A 19,916-nucleotide genomic window follows, 5' to 3' on the forward strand; every position below is an offset into this window, starting at 1 on the left:
AATATATATTTGGTTAATGGCATTCAGTACAAAGAACTTACATCACTGGCGATGTCCCTGGATGCCTTGGCTGACTTGAGAGCGATGGCATCAGAAGGCAGGTCATAGCCCTTCTTCTTAGCCTCTTCATTAGCAAGTCGGTATAATTTCTGAATGGGAATATCAAAGTAATTTACAATTTTTTACCACATCAATGTTTCACATTGTGAAATATTTTTTAAAAATTTTGTGTTTTTACATTAGGCTAATATTTGAAAAAATAGCTCCATTTCCTTTGTCTTCATGTCTCACCTCACTGTAGTTTGCCTTGTTATGTCGAGCCAGAGCTACGTCCATGGCATCAGGCATGATGTGTATATTAGTCTTCTCATTTTCCCAAGCTTCAGTGTACAGACGCTGCAAAAATTCAGAATTTAATACATCCATCAGTATCAACTGACCAAAGAAAAGCACTCACAGTCATTATCAAAAACGAAATGGATTAAAATGCTGACATGCCATGCCCAAGAATGCAGGTCGCATGTTTGAAAAAGTATACAATATTATTAATTTGATTAAACACAGGCATGATAATCTATAGATAATACCTTGTTGTTAGCTAGAGCATTGGCTTTGGCTAGAACCATTGGCATGTCTTCCATTGTGCTGGTGTGTTTGAAGTTCCAGGGCTGTTGGCGATATTTCCTCTCATTCAGGGCCTCTCCTGCCTTTTTGACTTTCTCAACATCAAGGGAGCCAATGGGGACCCAGCCAAGACCCTGAAGCCACTTCAGGTCCGACTTGTACACGACCTGAATTAAATAAAATGTCATAAGTTTAAAAAACAATTCTAAATAAGACAAAATAAGACATTTTTTTTCCGACAGGGATACACTACACAAGTTATTATATAATTAATGGTCCAGGAAACTGAAATCTGAGAACTCTTAGATGATGTGCGGTTTTAATACTTTCTTTGCAGCGTCCATTTAAAGCAGAAAGGCATTTTCTCAAACTTACATCACTCTGTAGGTCATAGACCTGCCTGGCGTGGGAGACGTCACTAGAGTCGGGCAGGCAGGTCCAGTTGTGCAGGCGAGTCCTGTAGTTGAAGTCGTTGACTTGAATCTGGTTCTTCTTGGCCAATTCAAAGGCCATCATGTCCACTGGAAGGTTGAACTTAGTCTTGGACTTGTGGAAGTCCTTCTTGTACAGGGCATCACTGGCGATCTTGGCTGCATGCACGGCCATCACCATCAAGGGGTCGTCTTGGACACAACGGTATCCAATATGATGTCCGACTTGCTCGCGATACCCCACTTTGTACTTGTACTAAAAGAGATCAATTTTGGGTGATGCATTTGCTCCTGATCGCATACAAGTATATATTTACATATTTACGTATAAGGACAAGGGCAGATTGCAGCGTATCATTCGCGCTGCTGAGAGGGTGATTGGCTGCAATCTGCCATCCCTCCAGGACCTGCACACCTCCAGGGCCCTGAGGCGGGCAGAAAAGATTGTGGCCGACCCCTCCCACCCTGGACACAAACTCTTTCAAACACTCCCCTCCGGCAGGAGGCTGCGGTCCATCAGGACCAAAACCTCACGACATAAGAACAGTTTTTTCCCGAATGCAGCTGGCCTCATCAACAAGGCCCGGGACCCCCACTGATACCACTGATACTGTACTGTTATCCTGACCTCCACGGACACCAAACAGACAGCACCTGTACTTATAACACTTTATCCCCTTGCACTATTGTTTATTGTTTAATGTTTACCGTTTGTACTATGTTTATGTTATGTTATGTTATGTTATGTCTGTTATGTTTTTATTGCACTATGTTTATCTTATTTTATTTATCTATTTTATGTTCACTGTTATGCACCACCTGACCAAAACAAATTCCTTGTATGTGTAAACCTACTTGGCAATAAAACCTCATTCTGATTCTGATTCTGATTCTGATTTCTTTGGTTAATGGCATGACAAAGAACTTACATCACTGGCGATGTCCCTGGATGCCTTGGCTGACTTGAGAGCGATGGCATCAGAAGGCAGGTCATAGCCCTTCTTTTTGTCTTCTTCATTAGCAAGTCGGTACAGTTTCTGAGTAAAGAAAAGTAGAAAAACATGAGATGTTAGAAAATTAGAAAATCTAATGCCACTTTGTACTACAATATTTACATTATTATTAGTGCACTTAAGCGTTTACTGACTTATTATCTAAATAACAATTCTAAAAGAGTCTTGTTGGTAGGGCTTTCAGTTCTTTGTTCTTAACTGACAATAGAATCATTCAAAGTATCCCTTGGACAGTTACATTATATTTTTCATGAATTGACTCAGGAAATATGACCAAGTGCATGTAGGATGTCCTGAGATCGCAAAGCTTACCTCACTGTAGTTGGCCATGTTATGCCGTGCCAGAGCTACATCCATGGAGTCAGGCATGATGTGGATCTTGGTCTTATCTTTCTCCCAGGCGTCAGTGTATGCATGCTACATGAAAGACAGTTACATCAGCTATGAGCTCATTGGACAGTTTCACTCTTGAAACAAGGCTGTAATCCACTGGGTGAGTCACAGACATTATGTGAATAATGGGTTCACAAATATTTGTCCAAGCATTCTTACCTTGTCCATGACCTGAGCATTTGTAGTGGCTAAGACCATGTCCATGGAGGTCATGTCTTTGGTGAATTTCAAATTGCTGGGAGGCTGGCGATACAGTTTCTCGCAGCCAATCGTGGTTGCTGTCTTTGCTTTCTCAACATCCAAAGAACCAATGGGGATCCACCCTACTCCTTTCATGTAGGTGTTATAATCACTTTTGTAGGCATTCTGCGGAAAAACAGAACACACACTTGCACATGGGTAATCTTTCTCCAGTCTGGCAATACTGTCATTATGTGAACAGTGTTAAACTGCAACCTTTATGTACAGATTTTGATGAGTACACGTTATTTGTTTGTTGAACGAAGAAAAGTTAATCAACTGAAATGAAAGTTAATTCGGTAATGTAATGACTTGCAATTACCAGCCTTTGTTTATAAAGAAAGTTATGTTAAAATAAAGAAATTCAACCAGAGAGAGAGACAAACAAAGAGAGAGAGAGACAGAGGGAGAGAGAGAAAGAGACATAGAGAATTAATGAGTCCATACTCACATCGCTAATGATGCTTTGCATGTTGCGTGCCAGTTGCAGATTCATGGCATCGGGCAGAACTGTGTAATGTGAGATGTGCTGCCGGTAGCCAGTGTTGGTGGTCGCAGCCGAGGCCTGCTTGGCCTGCACCACACTGAGCATGTCTACGGGGGTGTGGTACTTCAGCTTGGACAGGTGGTAGTCCTTCTTGTAGTTCCTCTCGCTCTGCATCTTGGCCACGTTCATGTAGTGCACCAGCAAGGGGTCGTCATGGAGATTGCGAATACCCAGGTGATGGCCCTTATCTTTCTCATAAGCCAGTTTGTACTTGTACTGCAAGAGTATGCAGAGATTTGTTTCCGGGGGGGGGGGGGGGGGGGGGGGGTATATAATTCACAAGATTTAATTACGCAAGTTTGACATAATCAGACATAACATAGAACCCTATCTGAGAAAAACATTTGAATATGTTTAAGGGAATCTGATACACTTACATCACTGGCAATGTTTGCAGAGGCCTTTGCCGCCTGGACTGGGATAGCGTCGAGCGGGAGGTTATAACCTTTGTCCCTCATTTCTTCAAGGCCAGCTTTATAGATTTTCTGGTGTGTAAAAAAGATACAGAACATAGTAGTCACAGCTGAAAGAGTGTAACAACACACTGGAATATTTGGTTCAAATTTAAAAATGATTAAACCTGAAAATGTTTTGAGGGATAATTTTAACACAATTGCTATTTGTTTGGTTACAAGTATATTGTTTAGAAGTACACCAGCGATATAAATGGCAGCGATACTTGGTGTCTCTTTGGTGGGTCCTACCTGGCTCATGTTGATCTGGTTCACCTTCGCCATAATGATCTCAGGACTGTCGGGCATGATGTGGACGTTGAGCTTGTCCTTATTCCAGGCATCTGTGTAGGCTTTCTGCATTACAAAAGGAGAATAAGAGACAAGTATTCATGCAGGGGACAGGAAGGTCACGCAAGACAACTTATGTTATTTAGGCAAATGTGCCCCATACCTGATTCATGATCTGATTGTTGGTGGTGGCGAGAACCATGTCCATGGAGTCCATCAGCTTTTTGAACTCAAACTTGGAGGGGTGAGTGCGGTACTTCTTCTCACTCTGAATCTCGCTGCCAACCTTTGCAGTCTCCACTGCCAGGGAGCCTATAGGTACCCAGCTTAATCCTTTCATGTAGTTGTTGTACTCGTTCTTGTACTCATTCTGTGAATAAAACCATACATAGGTATGTAGTCATTGCTTCTGGATTACAGATTAACAAATCTTACCACAGTGAAGGAAGGCAAATACATTTACTGGAAGACACCCCACCTTGTTTGTGAGGAAGGCGTTGAGATGTTTTACGGAAAATGCATAAGTGAATAAGACCCTAGTCTGCCCTTAACTAGAGCACCTCCTACAACACAGTGTCCCCGTCATAGCACTGAGGTCTTAGCTTGCACTTGCAGGAGGAGCACAATCAAAAGGACTGATCAAACGCTCCACTCACCTCGCTCACACTGGCTTTCACGTTGCGAGCTAAATCCAGAGGCATGGCGTCGGGCAGGAGGGTGTATCGGTGCAGGTACGTCCGGTAGCCGATGTCGGTGGTCACGGCGGAGGCCTGCTTGGCCTGGACCACACTGAGCATGTCCACGGGGGTGTGGTACTTCAGCTTGGCCAGGTGGTAGTCCTTCTTGTAGTTCCTCTCACTCTGCATCTTAGCCACGTTCATGTAGTGCACCAGCAAGGGGTCGTCATGGAGATTGCGGAGGCCAACGTGATGGCCTTTGGCCTTTTCAAAGGCCAGCTTGTACTTGTACTGTAAAGGATTTAGAACGGTTTGCTTTAGCCACACACTCCGCCCCTTTGCTAAGTCCTCCGAAGTAACATACAATGAAAGGGTTGGATGACTGGAAAGATCTACAGTGGTAAGGACAAAAACGTAAAGTTCACCTACATCACTGGCGATATCTCTGGAGGCTTTTGCTGTTTTGATTGATATGGCATCTGTGTTCAGGTCGTATCCTTTCTTCGCCATGTCTTCGATACCGGCTTTGTAAAGTTTCTGCAATGGAATGCAACTACAGTTCAGTCTATCACCATCTCTAACTCAAAAACACAATTTTTACCAGTGCTGTCTTTTAAAAATATAGTTAATATCCATCATTATGCCAATAATATTATGTTAACAAGAAATATATTTTTGCACTGTTGTAATATGATGTCTATGTTAGCATTATGCGAGTGTCATATAGACGTTGTATTGAGAAAATTTGTTATCATAAAATATATAGTCATACCGAGGATGGAAAATGACTAAACTACATTTACAAACACAGCCATTATTTAAATACAGTAACAAATGGATCTTACCTGGCTCATGTTGAGCTGGTTCACCTTTGCCATAATGATCTCAGGACTGTCGGGCATGATGTGAACGTTGAGCTTGTCCTTATTCCAAGCTTCTGTGTAGGCTTTCTGCATCACAACAGGAGAATAATAGACAGGGATTCATCCAGGGGGCAATAAGGTTATGTAAGAGAACTTGTAACATAACATAACAACATAATGAGAAGAACAGGACATTCAGCCCAACATGCTTGCCATCTTCCTACTACTGAAGTGTACCGAATGCTCGGTTTACTTCCAAACTAGATAGTATCCAGCACCATATCAAGCCTAGTCTTGAAAACCCCTGGGTTTCTGCCTCTGCAACATGACTTGGCAAGCTATTCCACACATTAAATACTCTCTGCATGAAAAAACATGTTTCCTAATGTCTGTACGAAATGTACCTTTTGCTCATTTCCATTTATGCCCCCTTGTTCTACTAACAGAACTGAACTTGAAGAATCTCTAGGAGTTCACTTTGTTAATCCCCTTTATGAATTTAAAAGCCTCAATCAAATCACCCCTAAATCTCCTTTTACTAAGCACGAAGAGGTTAAGCTTCTTATGTCTTTCATCATAACTTTTATATTTCATACCAGAAACCAATTTGGTTGCCCTTTGGTTGTTCTGTTATTTAGGCAGATGTGCACCGTACCCGATTTATGATCTGGTTGTTGGTGGTGGCCAGAACCATGTCCATGGAGTCCATCAGCTTTTTGAACTCAAACTTGGAGGGGTGAGTGCGGTACTTCTTCTCACTCTGAATCTCACTGCCAACCTTCGCAGTCTCCACTGCCAGGGAGCCTATAGGTACCCAGCTTAATCCTTTCATGTAGTTGTTGTACTCGTTCTTGTACTCATTCTGCAAACAAAATCATACACAGATATGTGGCCATCACTTCTGGATATTGGCAGATTGTAAGTCCTGGTTCCACCAGGGGAGGCACTGTTGAGCAATGAATGACATTATTGAGAGAACTGAAATCCCCCCCCCCCCCCCCCCCCGCCCAAGTGAGATGCAGATGATGGCTTATGTATCATCCTGTCAGACTTCCAACCAAAGTTAGCACAGCCATGGTCAGAATTTCATTTGAGCCATAGGGTGAATTACAACACCAAAAACACAAATGCTCCAACTGGATAGCACCAGAAATAAACACAAAACTCTGCTTTAAATTCAAATGGTACGGAACAGAAAAAAAAACCCTATACTTACGTCGCTAATGTTGGCGTTAACCGTGCGAGCCAGATGCAGAGGCATGGCGTCGGGCAGCAGGGTGTAGCGATGTAGCGGCTGCCTGTAGCCAATGTCGGTGGTCACGGCAGAGACCTGCTTGGCCTGCACCACACTGAGCATGTCCACGGGGGTGTGGTACTTCAGCTTGGACTTGTGGTAGTCCTTCTTGTAGTTCCTCTCGCTCTGCATCTTGGCCACGTCCATGTAGTGCACCAGCAAGGGGTCGTCATGGAGATTGCGAAAACCCAGGTGATGGCCTCTGGCCTTCTCGTAGTCTTTCTTGTACTGGATCTGCGGAGAAAACAGAACAACATTAAATATTTTCTTAATATTACATAAAATTACCTTAAGTAAATCATTTATAATGTCTCCTCTGGTTTACATTAAATTTAAAAAAGGGTTCTGCTGCAATATCCATGACATAAAACAAACACGATCATGCAATGTGTCCAGTGTGCTTTGGGGCTGAAGTTGAAAAGAAAATGGCACTTGGCTGTAATGTGTGGCAAACTGCAAGGGTTTAATTTAGGCAAAGGAGGTTTTTTTAATTTTACTGGCTACTGTGAGATTAGGGTGAGAGAAACATCCCCTTTGCACAGTCAGGGAGGTCAAGGGAGGAGGTATCTCCAAAATTCAAATTACCCGCCCAATGTAGTTCTTCCAAAAATAAGCAAGGGTGGAGGTGTATGTCATTATGACGTACCGAGTGATACCCCTCCCAAATTTGCTCCCGCCACTGCCGTTAGTTTTGTGCAAAGACTGCTTTGGCCAGTCCACTGAGAGAGACTGGATCAGTTACACACCACGACCTGTAAAATGAGGTTAATGCTGTTTTGCGGTGGACCTCCCCTTTAAGTCGATATAAACCTGTAGGCACACTCACATCGCTGGCAATGTGTCTCCCCAGCTTCGCAGTCACGATGGGAATAGCGTCCAGCTTCAGGTCGTACCCTTTGGCAAGGTCCTCCAGCCACTTGTGCTTGTAATGAGCCTAGGAGGAAGCAAAGGAAAAATACAACAAACGTCACCATGTAGCACCTATTGGTCCTTACATTAACCTATTATATAAGCGGATGAAAGAAACAAAAATTTGTATATGATGATTTATTCATTTCATGACTGGTTTATTCATTTTATTAATATATACGTATATTCATTTTATCTCTCGTAACCTTTAGCTTTTGACTGTTAGAACAACTCTGTTTTATTCCTTTTTTTTTTGTAATCAGGGCTCCGTTGAAAAAGAGACCCACAGTTCCCTCAATGTGATTTCCCTGTATAAATAAAGGTTAATAATAATATGCATATTTGAAGGGGAATTTCTAGGCAAAAACTAAAACAAGAAAAAGCTCCTTCTGTTGTTGTGTGGAGGCCCGGGCACTCACTTCACTCATGGTCGTGGCGTTAAACTTGGCCTGGATGAACTCGGGGTAGTCCACGGGCAGGGTGTAGCTGTGCTTGTACTGCTCCCCAGAAGCTCTGTACGCCGCCTGGAGAAACACAATCGCGAACGTCACTCTGAGTACGAGGTTCGGTTAAAGTCACGTTAGCAGTGCTGTGAGGGAGACCCAGGGTACGTGCATCTACTTCTGGTTACTCACTAAATTAGTAGCCCCGCAAACATTACAACAGTTACATTTTGCCACTAGATAACAATAAACTTACTGCGAAAAAGAATTTAATGTATTTGACGCCACTGTGTACAGTACCCACTCTGTTTATTTAATTTGCGGTTATCTGTAAATGTGGAAAAACTCTCACGTCGTCAAGCTGCTTGGTGTTGCTCGTGGCTAGGGTCATGTTCATAGAGTCCATGGGGCTGGTGAACTTGAGGGTGCTGGGGTGCTGGCGATAGGATTTCTCATCCAGGGCGTGTTTAGCTGCCTTGGCTTTCTCCTGGTCCAAGGAGCCAATGGGGATCCAGCCGATGCCCTTGAGTGCGGTGTTATAGTCCGCCTTGTAGGCATTCTGTTCAAATCGAAAAAAACAAAAACACACAGTCAAGCCTGGTCTTAGCCTCTGGATAAATACACAATTTATTCAACAGACAAAAAGAAATTTATTAATTTATTAATTTAAGTTGAAAAAACGAACACAATTTGCTCCAGTCAACCCTGGTCTTAGTCTCTGAATAAACACAGAATTTAAATTTAAAGCTTAAATTTAAGGGGCGACATAGCTCAGGAGGTAAGACCGATTGTCTGGCAGTCGGAGGGTTGCCGGTTCAAACCCCGCCCTGGGCATGTCGAAGTGTCCTTGAGCAAGACACCTAACCCCCAACCCCTAACTGCTCTGGCGAATGAGAGGCATCAATTGTAAAGCGCTTTGGATAAAAGCGCTATATAAATGCAGTCCATTTACCATTTGCCATACACTTTATTGAACCCCGTGGGGTAATTTTTCCTCTTCATTTAAGTCATCCTAGCTACTTAGGAGCAGTAGGCAGCCACAGTGCAGCGCCCGGGGACCAACTGCAGTTCTGAGGCCAGTGCCTTAGTCAAGGTCAGTGGCAGGAGTGTGTCTAACCTCAACTTCTCTCCCCTCAGGTGGACGGCCACAGTCTCTGCTGGAATTCACCGGTTCTCTGCACTAGCCAATCACGTTTCAGCTACACCCATTTCAAAAGCACCAGCATTCTCGACAGGTTGAGCCAGGAAAAGAGAGATGAGAATGAAACCTTACATCGCTCTGGATTTCCATCACGGCTCGGGCCTGTTGCAGGTTCACTGCGTCGGGCAGGAGGGTGTAGCGGTGCAGGTACTTTCGGTAGCCAATGTCAGTGGTCACGGCAGAGGCCTGCTTGGCCTGCACCACACTGAGCATGTCCACGGGGGTGTGGTACTTCAGCTTGGCCTTGTGGTAGTCCTTCTTGTAGTTCCTCTCGCTCTGCATCTTGGCCACGTCCATGTAGTGCACCAGCAAGGGGTCGTCATGGAGATTGCGGAAGCCGACATGATGGCCCTTCGCCTTCTCGTAGGCCAGCTTGTACTTGTACTGTGAATGCACAGAATTGCAATTTTACAATGAACCCTTTGGGGTGTAAGATCACAGATGTGTGATTAATAAATCTTTATTCTGGACTGAATGTCCATATATATATATATATATATATATATATATATATATATATATATATATATACACACAAACAGGTTAAAAAGACAAACAGACAATGATCTTAACTGAATGTTCTTAACTGAACATTCTAATGCTGATGTCACAATCACTACTGGTGAGTGAAAGCAGTGGAGTTCTAGAACTCTGACTAATTTTGAAAAAAAAAAAAAAAGGAACCTACCCTTCAAAGTGCTAAATATTGTATCATGCAAATGAACACAACCCAAGCAGCACATTTTAACAGAGTACTCACATTGCTGGCAATATCTCTGGAGGCCTTGGCTGCAGTGATAGGAATAGCATCTTCTTTCATCTGGTGACCTTTGAGGAGATCTTGCTTATGGGCATACGTGTAATAATTCTGCAAAAAGGTCATGCATACATAAATGTTCAGCACATTATGACATACTATTAAAAGAGTCTAATCCTATTTCTAGTCAGAGTTTTGAACACAACTGTCATAGAAGGAATTGTATGCTGCAAATGCTTTTAAACTTCTTTTAAAAATTCTGTGTTCATAAAATACTGTTTCGGTAATGGCTTTCAAAAGTTTTTTATTATATTTTTTTTGTATTTACATTGAAATTCATGTTATGCTGCATAATAATATTCAGGAAATAATGTAAAAGCAGAAAATTAAAACTAGGTATGAGCAAATAAAAAAGGCCTCTGTGAAGCAATCCTATATGCACCCACCGGACTGATATTGATAGCGTTGTATTTGGCCAGCACCAGCTGCGGGGAATCCGGAGGCAGGTGATAGGTGTGCTTGAATTTCTCTCCACTGGCTTTGTATTCTCTCTGAAAAACCAGGCACCCAACTGTTAGCATTTCCCATGGGGACAGAGGACATACAGCACCACATTATACATTTGCAGTTTGAAAATGAACAATTTGTATTACATGCGGTGTTCCACATGGCTCCATACTTGGGACCATATTTTTTATTTTCTGAATACAAAGTCCCATTTACTGACATAGTGTGCATACTTGGCAGGAAATCTAATAGATGTTGCTGCACAGGTGATTCACAGCTGCACATATGTAAAATAGGAGATGTCCAATTTGTTGACTGGTATAAAGACAACGTGCTTCCTTCGGACAATAGAAGTTGAATAATTCTTGTAAAATTATGCAAAAGTAACATCATAAGAAGCCTTCTTGAAGCCTTTGACAATTAGCATTTTGTGTATGACTACCTTTTCAACCATTCCCTTGTGTTAGAGAGGGTTGTCCTGAAAATAAATGTAAAAGAATAAAAGTCTGCAACTGTAAACATCATTAGTGGATTTTTGCCTGATTGAAGGCATTTCTGCAGTTAAGCGAGTAACTGATATATTCTGTGTGTAATATGAGCAGGTGCATTGCAAGGAGGGGACAGGCTATCTGCAAGACTCACATCACTTAGCTGCAAGGCGTTCACTTTGGCCTGAACCATGACCGGCGAGTCCGTGATGCTGGTGAACTTCAGAGTGTCGGGGTGCTGCCTGTAGCTCTTCTCATTCAGAGCGTTCCCGGCCATTTTGACCTTCTCCATGTCGAGGGAGCCGATGGGGACCCAGCCTGCGCCCTTGATGTAGTTGTCATACTCCGATTTGTAGTTGACCTTCAGGGGACAAAAGCACGGGGATGTAAGAGCGATCGGAGACATCGGCGGATGGCGACAAGTCAGCGGCCGGACGAGCTGTGGAGCTGAGACGCAACGTACGTCGCTGCAGCTGCTGCTGACGTTCCGGGCGTTTTCCAGGCTCAGCGCGTCGGACAGCAGGGTGTAGCGGTGCAGGTACGTCCGGTAGCCGATGTCGGTGGTCACGGCGGAGGAGTTCTTGGCCTGCACCACACTGAGCATGTCCACGGGGGTGTGGTACTTCAGCTTGGACTTGTGGTAGTCCTTCTTGTAGTTCCTCTCGCTCTGCATCTTGGCCACGTTCATGTAGTGCACCAGCAAGGGGTCGTCCTGCAGGCTGCGGAAGCCAACGTGATGACCTTTGGCCTTCTCGTACTGCTTCTTGTACTGATACTGCGGGTACACAACAGAAGATGTTCTCTTTCACCATTTTCTCATCACAAACCCAAAAATAATTTGTTATCTGGCAGTGGGGCTGAATTGAAAATATTAAAAACAAGCTTTGAAAATCTTCCTATCCAGTACATATATGTGCAGGGCTGCAGCTATGAATTCCAGTCCTGGGACAATTTTTTTTTTCAATTTTACAGTGTCCTCACTGTGCAGTTTACAGTCTGAAACACAGTGTACTCACAGTGCAGTTTAAAGTCTGAAACACAGTGTCCTCACAGTAGAGTTTACAGTCACTTACGTCACTGGCAGCTTGTCGGGCAGCCTTAGCCGCAACTATGGGAATGGCATCAGTCGTCAGGTTGTACCCCTTTGCAATGAGATCCTCCAAGGGAATCTTGTAGTAGTTCTGAAACAGAAACCAAATTTAAATTCGTTTTCCAGTATGAACTGAATTGAAATGGAATAGACCCCAATCTTGGAATCTGCCCGGATTTGATGGATTTGTAAACAGTACGGTGTCACGCTTCACCTTGCTGATGTTGTAGGCGTTGCATTTGGCCTGTACGAACTCCGGCACGTCCGGTGGCAGTGAATACTTCTGATGGATTTCCCCCAGGCCTTTCTTGTAGTGCAGCTGGGATGAGAGCAGCAGATTGATTAGTAATCTCACAAAATGTCAGAAAAACAAAATGGAGGTGTGACTACGTTTCTATTTAGAAAAGCAGACTCACGTCGCTCCTTTGGATCTGATTGGCTTTCGCCTGGAGCATGACCGGGTGGTCATCGATGGCGGTGAAGGGGATGCTGTCCGGGCGCTGCCTGTACTTTTTCTGTGTGGGGGGGGGGGAATACCAAAATCATCTCTCGCATCTCCAAAGAATTTACCATGAAGTGTAAACGTAGAAAAGCGGATAAAAATCACATTTATGTGGATCGGCTTCGATCCAGCAACATGGCATCCAGCGGAGACGTACATGTAATGTAACGAGTTGATAAAACCGCCTCTTGCTTATAAGACGTCACGTCCCGTCTCGAACAGAACGAGCCCGTGGTGCTGTCTCACCTCGTTGAGGATGTCAGCGGCTCTTTTGGCATTTTCGACCTCCATCGAACCGAAGGGCACCCAGGAAGTTCCCTTGGTGTAGTTGTTGTACTCGGATCTGTATTCATTCTGCAGTTAGAAAAAAAAGGCACACATGAATCAAACTGTACTGCAAAATGCTCATTGCTAAATCAACTCTTACAGAGTACATACAAGTTAAAATTGGACTCATATGTTATCTGTTGGAGTTTAATGAACACTGGACAACCCTACTTAGACATAAACTTCAGAGAAGTTTTGAAAAGTTTTCTAAAAAAATCTGACACAGACACAATAGCAAATTACTGTAAATTCTCTTAGGGACCACTGAGCTAAAATAGAGCTTTACTTGGGAGATGAATGGCCTAAGAATCCGTAACGGAAAACTAAAACCCTGTGGCAGCTTATGCATCTATCACCTGACATAACATCAAAGAGGGTCACACGCCCATAACCAAAGGCAGCTGATGATGCTCGTGCCACACCTGACCCAATGCAGGTAAGCGTGACATGGATTGTCAGAATTAGTTCCATTAAAAAAAAACACCACTCACTGAATAAATTACAAAAAAAACAACTTATAAGCAGTGATGTTTTAGCCAATTGCAGACTTGGTCAGAACAGGAAGTCGCTGTAGCGAGGACAGTCCGAGAGCTCCGCCCACCTCGCTCTGCAGGAGGTTGGCCTTCTTGGCGAGGTCCAGGGCCACACTGTCGTAGGGCATCAGGTAGCTGTGGACGAGCTTCCTGTAGCCCGCGTTGCTGGCGATCGCTTGGGACCTCTTGGCCAGGGTGACCGGCATCATGTCCAGGGTGGTGTGGTACTTGGTCTTCATCTTCTCGTAGTCTTTCTTGTACTCACGCTAAAAAAGATATTCAAGCACAGGACCATATTCTTAGAGGGAATGACCGTCCAGCCATCAGTCCATCCATTATCTATACCCGCTTATCCTGGTCAGGGTCGCGGGAGGTGCTGGAGCCTATCCCAGCATGCATTGGGCGAGAGGCAGGAATATACTCTGGACAGGCCGCCAATATATCGCAGGGCACACACACCATTCACTCACACACTTGGGGAGTGACCAGTAAGGGACAATAATCTAAACACGGCGAACCACAGCACGATAAATAAATAATAAGGAGTGTATTATGAAGATGAAGTATTTATTGCATGACTTACATCACTTTGGATTTTGGCCACGTGGACCGAATGCAGTATTTTGGGGTCATCATGAATACTGAGGGCTCCAACCATTTGTCCCTTGGCCTTCTCAAAATCTTTCTTGTATTTCACCTGAAAAGAAATAGGATGCCGTAAATAAAATGGAACTTCAAGCACCGCAATGAGCCAGACACCGAGAGGATTTGTCTACTTCTACTTTGAGCATCCCAAAAATGAAATGTCCTATAAATAATCAGTAAGTGAGTAATAAAGCATGTATTATATACATGTTGATTGTACACCAGAAAATACTTACATCGCTGACTATGTTGGTGTGAGCACGGGCTGCCATTATCGGGATAGAATCCAGCTTGATCTGAAACTTTTTGGCTTTACTATTGTCCCAGTCATACTTGTAACAATTCTGAAAAACAGAAGTATAAGGGCATCATGAAAACTCATTATAAAAAGACATTGCACATTGAAAGTAATGTTTTTAAAAGCTGCTCTGACTGCAATAGTCAATTAACCAAGAACAGAAGAAGATATGGTGACGAGGAAAAGTCATTCAGTCCATCTGAGCACACAATGTCAACGATGTATATGTGGGGGAAGTTATATGAAATGTATATATAATAATGTGTTATTATAATCAGTTTCACTCACATTGCTGAGGTTGTAGGCGTTGATCCTTGACTGAATGAAGAAGGGGTCATCAGGGGGCACGAAGCATTTAAACTTCTCTAGTTCATGCTTCGCTTTGTAGTTCAGCTGAAAGGCAAACACACAACCACACGGAATATGAGCACATGGCACATAAACTTTTTTCTCTCACTAGATGTCACTGCAGGTTCTATTTTAGAGCCTTTTCATTTAAAAAATTCTCTTTCCACCAGAGACGGGTTATTTTTAGCAAGCGGCCCGCATTTCTTCTAATAATACTTCGATGAATAAAAAAATGAAAATCCTGTTTCCATGGCATCCACAGGAAGACGGGAGGGGCGGGGGGGGGGGGGGGGGGGAGGGGGGGGGGGGGGGGGGGGGGGGGGTTGAGGGCTGGGACTAGCACGTTCTGAAAACGACTCATGAACATGAAAACACAAACAGAACAGCACAGACAGGGACCAGGGATCTCCGATACGCACGTCGCTCAGCTGTTTCGTGTTGAGGGCAGCTTGCACTTGGACTGGGGAGTCCGTTACTGAAGTGAACTTCAACTTATCGGGATGCTGCTTGTATACTTTCTGCAGGAAAACATAGCAAAACATCAATGAAAGGGTTGTGTAGAGGAAATACAGAAACGCATTCGAAATATCCACAGTACTATGTAAAATCCATTCCCATTTTTTTCTCCAACATAGTGTTCATTTCTTCACAAAAAAAGTATCATTATGCAAATAAATATCTTTTTAAAAGAAAAAAACTTACACTGACAGAACACCAGTTAACTTGGTTACTAAATGCATATGGAAAAAATACATTATTATGGCTTATAGAGCATTTCCTGCTGTATGCCTTGTTTTCTGTTAAAAACTCTTAAAACAGTTAAAACTGTTTTTATTTCCCAGAATTCCCCAGCAGAAGGGGATGGATTCAGATACTGGTTTAAGGCCAGAAGGTCATTGGCTGGACGGGTACTCACATCATTGCACAGATCTAGCTTCTTTATGGCCTCATATTCGGGAGTTATCGTTTGGGGGAAGTAGCACTGTGTCTTCAAATCCTCATAATCAGCTTTATATTTTTTCTGGAACACAAAAATATTGTTTCAAACAAGGCTGGGAACGTTTCCATCACATGCATGTTTCTGTCCACAGGTAGCCTATATGATTAATTATTTAGTTTTATGTTAGAGTTTGTAATTCAGACGTTCAGTAAATCACCTTAACAAAGAAATGTATGGAATGTACTGCTCTATTGTCACCCGCTCTTATACTACAATATGCATACCACTGCTTCATAAAGATACAAATATCCATTTAAAAATGATTTTATCACACTAATTACAGGCTGCCCTCTAACACTTTACTCATATGACATATACTGTGTTAATATACATATATTAACACGTGCTGTGATATAAAGCTAAGTATCTTCCATGATTATATAGGTTCCCTACTTTAAATATGAAAATGTTAAAACAATAAAATAACTGTTAAACAGCTGATGTGTTGGACGAAGTCAGAATAGAAACCTCAATAAACTGAAATGATCAGTGGTGTAATGACACTGCGTGGTGTCAGAGACAGTTTTGGAGTCACGGACCGTAAAAACTTACATTTCCTTTAATGTCCTCTGCATTCTGGCAGTGACGCATGTATATGTCTTCAAAACTGCCGACATAATGGCCCTTTACGTCATTTTCATACTTCTGTTTATAATGCACCTATGGAGAGAACAAAAATATGAGTCCACTTGCACACAGTTCTAAAGGAATGATCAAACAATACTGAATCTTTTTTCAGGACACCGTGAATGATTATTTGAATCATGGAAGCCATAATGTACATCGATGCCTTTAGAATGGTCATGATACGGAGTGTTGCATACTGGGTATTGCAGTTCATTTATTAAAAAATGTTAATGTATGGGAATTAATGTATAGAAATTTCAGTAGTACTGACAAAAAATCAATTAATAGACAACAAATGAAAAGTATGGAAAATGGCAGTTGATACATGCATTTTTCTGGATAAATTCAAAGTTTGGAACCAGGGTGACCAAAGACAAGTTGATTTATATAGCCCACGGAATTAGTGGCTCCAGACTTACATCACTAAACTGTTTCATCACGTTGTCCATCTTGAACTTGGGAGTGTCACAGTAGTTGATGCTCAGTCCTCGTGCTTTTTGGTAGTTGTCCTTGTACACTTTCTACACAGAGAGCAAAACATACGACGTACCAGTGAAATGGCTGCCATCAGTAATGGATAGAATATTTAGCCATTCATCAACACAGTCCAAAAGGATGTGGTTAAATTTCAACACTTTATTGACCTTTTCAATATGACCTGGAGTCACGATATGACCCTCAAAACGTATATATGACTATGTACATATTTCATGGTGTATCATCACACGATATATTCAAGTATAAGTTGAATAACTTTATATGCATGAATGTGTCAGTAACGGTTTTTTCTCAATAAGCTCCAGTGTATGCGCTATCAAAATATGTAATTTATATACTGGAGTTTTAACGCATTTTAATGCATATTTTTATTTTTTTATGGGTGATGATCAAAAGTGAAGGGACTCTTTTTAGAGTTGCTTTTCCAGGTGAAAATGCTGTTGTCAGCACAGAACTAGCCGTCTGTAACTAGTGTTTTCCATCTCAATTGCCAAATGTTCAATTCAAATAAAACCTTTTGATTGAGCTTTTTGTTGAAAAATATGGACAAACATCAAAGCTGGCGTCATGCATTTTAGATATGGCTATTTCTGGGAGGCCAGTAGAATCTGAGCCAGTAGTTGCATTTTCATCAAACCAATAAAGTATCTTCAATGTTTTAATGTCGATTCAGTTTGCCTATTTTAATTTCAAGGTTCTGGTTCTGATGAATCTACAGTGTGTGCAGAGGATTGTTGAGGATCCTCTTTTCCATTTGATTTTGGGCCCAAACTGAACACACAACATGTACATCACTTAGGATAGAGGCAGCAGCCCAAACTAATCACACACAGACACGCACATAACTGAGGATAGTGGCAGCAGCCCAAACTAATCGCACACAGACACGCACATAACTGAGGATAGTGGCAGCAGCCCAAACAAATCACACACACACATCACTGAAGATAGAGGCAGCAGCCCAAACTAATCACACACAGACACGTACATCACTGAGGATAGTGACAGCAGCCCAAACTAATCACACACAGACACGTACATCACTGAGGATAGTGGCAGCGTATCTTTGCTGTCTGAGCACAGGATTTTCCGTGGCGGGGAGGACGTTGTAATCTGACACGGCTTTGGTCTTCTCGTAGTTCTTCTTGTATTTAACCTGAGAAAGGGGGACATAGCACACCAGGTTATCAAAATGTAACATAGCAATATCACTGCTGAACGTTTAAGAATGCCACTTAACATACTTCACTGCATGATTTATCTATGTCACTGCATGACTTATCTGTGCCACTGCGTGACTTACCTATGTCACTGCATGACTTATCTGTGCCACTGCGTGACTTACCTATGTCACTGTATGACTTATCTATGCCACTCTGTGACTTATCTATGTCACTGCATGACTTATCTATGTCACTGCATGACTTATCTGTGCCACTCTGTGACTTATCTATGTCACTGCATGACTTATCTATGTCACTGCATGACTTACCTATGTCACTGTATGACTTATCTATGCCACTGCATGACTTATCCATGTCACTCCATGACTTATTTATGCCACTTCATGAGTTATCTATGTAGCTGCATGACTTACCTACACTGCCACTGAATTACTTATCTATGTCACTCCTTGACTTATCCATGTCACTTATTTATGTCGCTGTATGAATGATCTACAGAATGCTTCTGCATGACTTATGGAAAGTGCTTTTCTACGCCTGGCTTGACAGATCAGACGGAAGGTCCCTGGGGTCACCGTGGTGACAAGCTGTCACCGCGCTCAGCGACAGGCATGACTTAGTCTCCGTGGGGAAGTAGGCAGTGACTCATGTTCCCTTTGGCCACAAAGGTCAAACAAGCAGCATCTCTGTGGTGTGAGAGGCGGTCTATTAAAACACACTGAGCCAACAGGGCTGTGTGTGTGTGTGTGTGTGTGTGTGTGTGTAAGTGAGTGTGTGTGTGTGTGTGTTTGTTTATGTGTGTGTGTATGTGCGTTTGTGCGTGTGTGCATGTGTGTGTGTGTGTGTGTGTGTAAGTGAGTGTATGTGTGTGTGTGTTTGTTTATGTGTGTGTATGTATGTGCGTGTGTGTGTGTGTGTGTGTGTGTGTGTTTGTGTGTGAGTGAGTGTGTGTGTGTCTCTCTCTGTCTGACATCCTGTGTGTGTGAGTGTGCTTGTGTGTGCGGTGTACGGGTCTTGCTGCCTGACATTCTGTCTGTGTGTGTGCCTGAGTGTATGTGTGTGTGTGTGTGTGTGTCTCGGTATGACTGTGTGGGTGTGGGTGTGTGAGAGTGTGTGTGTGTCTGTTTTCAGAAAATCTGGAGGACTTACCGCACTGCTAGCCTGTCCGGCCTTCCTCTGCGTGTCGTACTGCGGCGTCTCCGTGTGCATGAAGCAAATTCTGTCCTTCTTCTCCTCAAAGTCAGCGGTGTACTTCTTCTGCAGGGGGACCGGGACACACCCAAAAACATGAAAAACACCACTGCACTTCTCATTTTGAGATTTATGCACATCTTAACAGTGAGGCTGAAATGCTATGCAGCACCATGAACACGATTAAGAGCCAGACCTGGGTCAAATACGTATTTGTTTTGGATTCAAATGCTTTCCTGTGCTCTATTGATCTTCCCTGGTGTAATTGAGCCAGCCAATACGACCAGAAGGCGGGGTTTGCACTTTGTGAGAGTATTTCATTGGTTCCAATAAACCAGACAAGATCAGTAAAGCGTAGAAAAGTATTTGAATCCAAAACAAACACGTGTTTGACCCAGGTCTGATTAGAGCCAATCTGCTGATCTCTGGACCCACTTACAGCACTGAGGTTGTTCATGGCCATCTTCCCAACGGCGATGTCCAGGTAAGGAGTCTCACACCATTTGCCCTTGACGTTCTTGTTATAATCCTCGTGGTACTTGA

At 42.9% G+C, this 19,916-nt stretch overlaps 1 protein-coding gene across 19 annotated transcripts in view; it reads right to left on the reverse strand.

Moving 5' to 3' along the window:
* The window catches only part of neb (nebulin), an 88,777-nt gene that overhangs the window by 52,126 nt on the left and 16,735 nt on the right, over nucleotides 1-19,916 (reverse strand). For 17 of the 19 annotated variants that reach the window (XM_035409603.1, XM_035409604.1, XM_035409601.1 and 14 more), the window contains 39 exons: nucleotides 19,813-19,916; nucleotides 19,332-19,439; nucleotides 18,038-18,154; nucleotides 16,920-17,021; nucleotides 16,426-16,533; nucleotides 15,790-15,894; nucleotides 15,293-15,391; nucleotides 14,814-14,918; nucleotides 14,464-14,571; nucleotides 14,166-14,279; nucleotides 13,651-13,848; nucleotides 12,969-13,076; nucleotides 12,637-12,735; nucleotides 12,435-12,539; nucleotides 12,204-12,311; nucleotides 11,594-11,905; nucleotides 11,285-11,491; nucleotides 10,582-10,686; nucleotides 10,139-10,246; nucleotides 9,451-9,762; nucleotides 8,530-8,736; nucleotides 8,154-8,258; nucleotides 7,652-7,759; nucleotides 6,748-7,059; nucleotides 6,187-6,393; nucleotides 5,514-5,618; nucleotides 5,098-5,205; nucleotides 4,648-4,959; nucleotides 4,155-4,361; nucleotides 3,953-4,057; nucleotides 3,626-3,733; nucleotides 3,153-3,464; nucleotides 2,621-2,827; nucleotides 2,381-2,485; nucleotides 1,985-2,092; nucleotides 1,000-1,311; nucleotides 588-791; nucleotides 292-396; nucleotides 42-149 (listed from right to left, as the gene is read on the reverse strand). The exon at nucleotides 19,813-19,916 is cut by the window's right edge and continues 1 nt beyond it. In XM_035409603.1, the coding sequence (XP_035265494.1) occupies nucleotides 42-149; nucleotides 292-396; nucleotides 588-791; nucleotides 1,000-1,311; nucleotides 1,985-2,092; nucleotides 2,381-2,485; nucleotides 2,621-2,827; nucleotides 3,153-3,464; nucleotides 3,626-3,733; nucleotides 3,953-4,057; nucleotides 4,155-4,361; nucleotides 4,648-4,959; nucleotides 5,098-5,205; nucleotides 5,514-5,618; nucleotides 6,187-6,393; nucleotides 6,748-7,059; nucleotides 7,652-7,759; nucleotides 8,154-8,258; nucleotides 8,530-8,736; nucleotides 9,451-9,762; nucleotides 10,139-10,246; nucleotides 10,582-10,686; nucleotides 11,285-11,491; nucleotides 11,594-11,905; nucleotides 12,204-12,311; nucleotides 12,435-12,539; nucleotides 12,637-12,735; nucleotides 12,969-13,076; nucleotides 13,651-13,848; nucleotides 14,166-14,279; nucleotides 14,464-14,571; nucleotides 14,814-14,918; nucleotides 15,293-15,391; nucleotides 15,790-15,894; nucleotides 16,426-16,533; nucleotides 16,920-17,021; nucleotides 18,038-18,154; nucleotides 19,332-19,439; nucleotides 19,813-19,916 (6,077 nt within the window). The remainder of the gene's footprint in view (nucleotides 1-41; nucleotides 150-291; nucleotides 397-587; nucleotides 792-999; nucleotides 1,312-1,984; nucleotides 2,093-2,380; nucleotides 2,486-2,620; nucleotides 2,828-3,152; nucleotides 3,465-3,625; nucleotides 3,734-3,952; nucleotides 4,058-4,154; nucleotides 4,362-4,647; nucleotides 4,960-5,097; nucleotides 5,206-5,513; nucleotides 5,619-6,186; nucleotides 6,394-6,747; nucleotides 7,060-7,651; nucleotides 7,760-8,153; nucleotides 8,259-8,529; nucleotides 8,737-9,450; nucleotides 9,763-10,138; nucleotides 10,247-10,581; nucleotides 10,687-11,284; nucleotides 11,492-11,593; nucleotides 11,906-12,203; nucleotides 12,312-12,434; nucleotides 12,540-12,636; nucleotides 12,736-12,968; nucleotides 13,077-13,650; nucleotides 13,849-14,165; nucleotides 14,280-14,463; nucleotides 14,572-14,813; nucleotides 14,919-15,292; nucleotides 15,392-15,789; nucleotides 15,895-16,425; nucleotides 16,534-16,919; nucleotides 17,022-18,037; nucleotides 18,155-19,331; nucleotides 19,440-19,812) is intronic. The other 2 variants (XM_035409609.1, XM_035409613.1) reach the window with 2 other exon arrangements.

This window comes from Anguilla anguilla, chromosome 3 (genome assembly GCF_013347855.1).
Source record: "Anguilla anguilla isolate fAngAng1 chromosome 3, fAngAng1.pri, whole genome shotgun sequence".
In the NCBI taxonomy this organism is placed as follows: domain Eukaryota; kingdom Metazoa; phylum Chordata; class Actinopteri; order Anguilliformes; family Anguillidae; genus Anguilla; species Anguilla anguilla.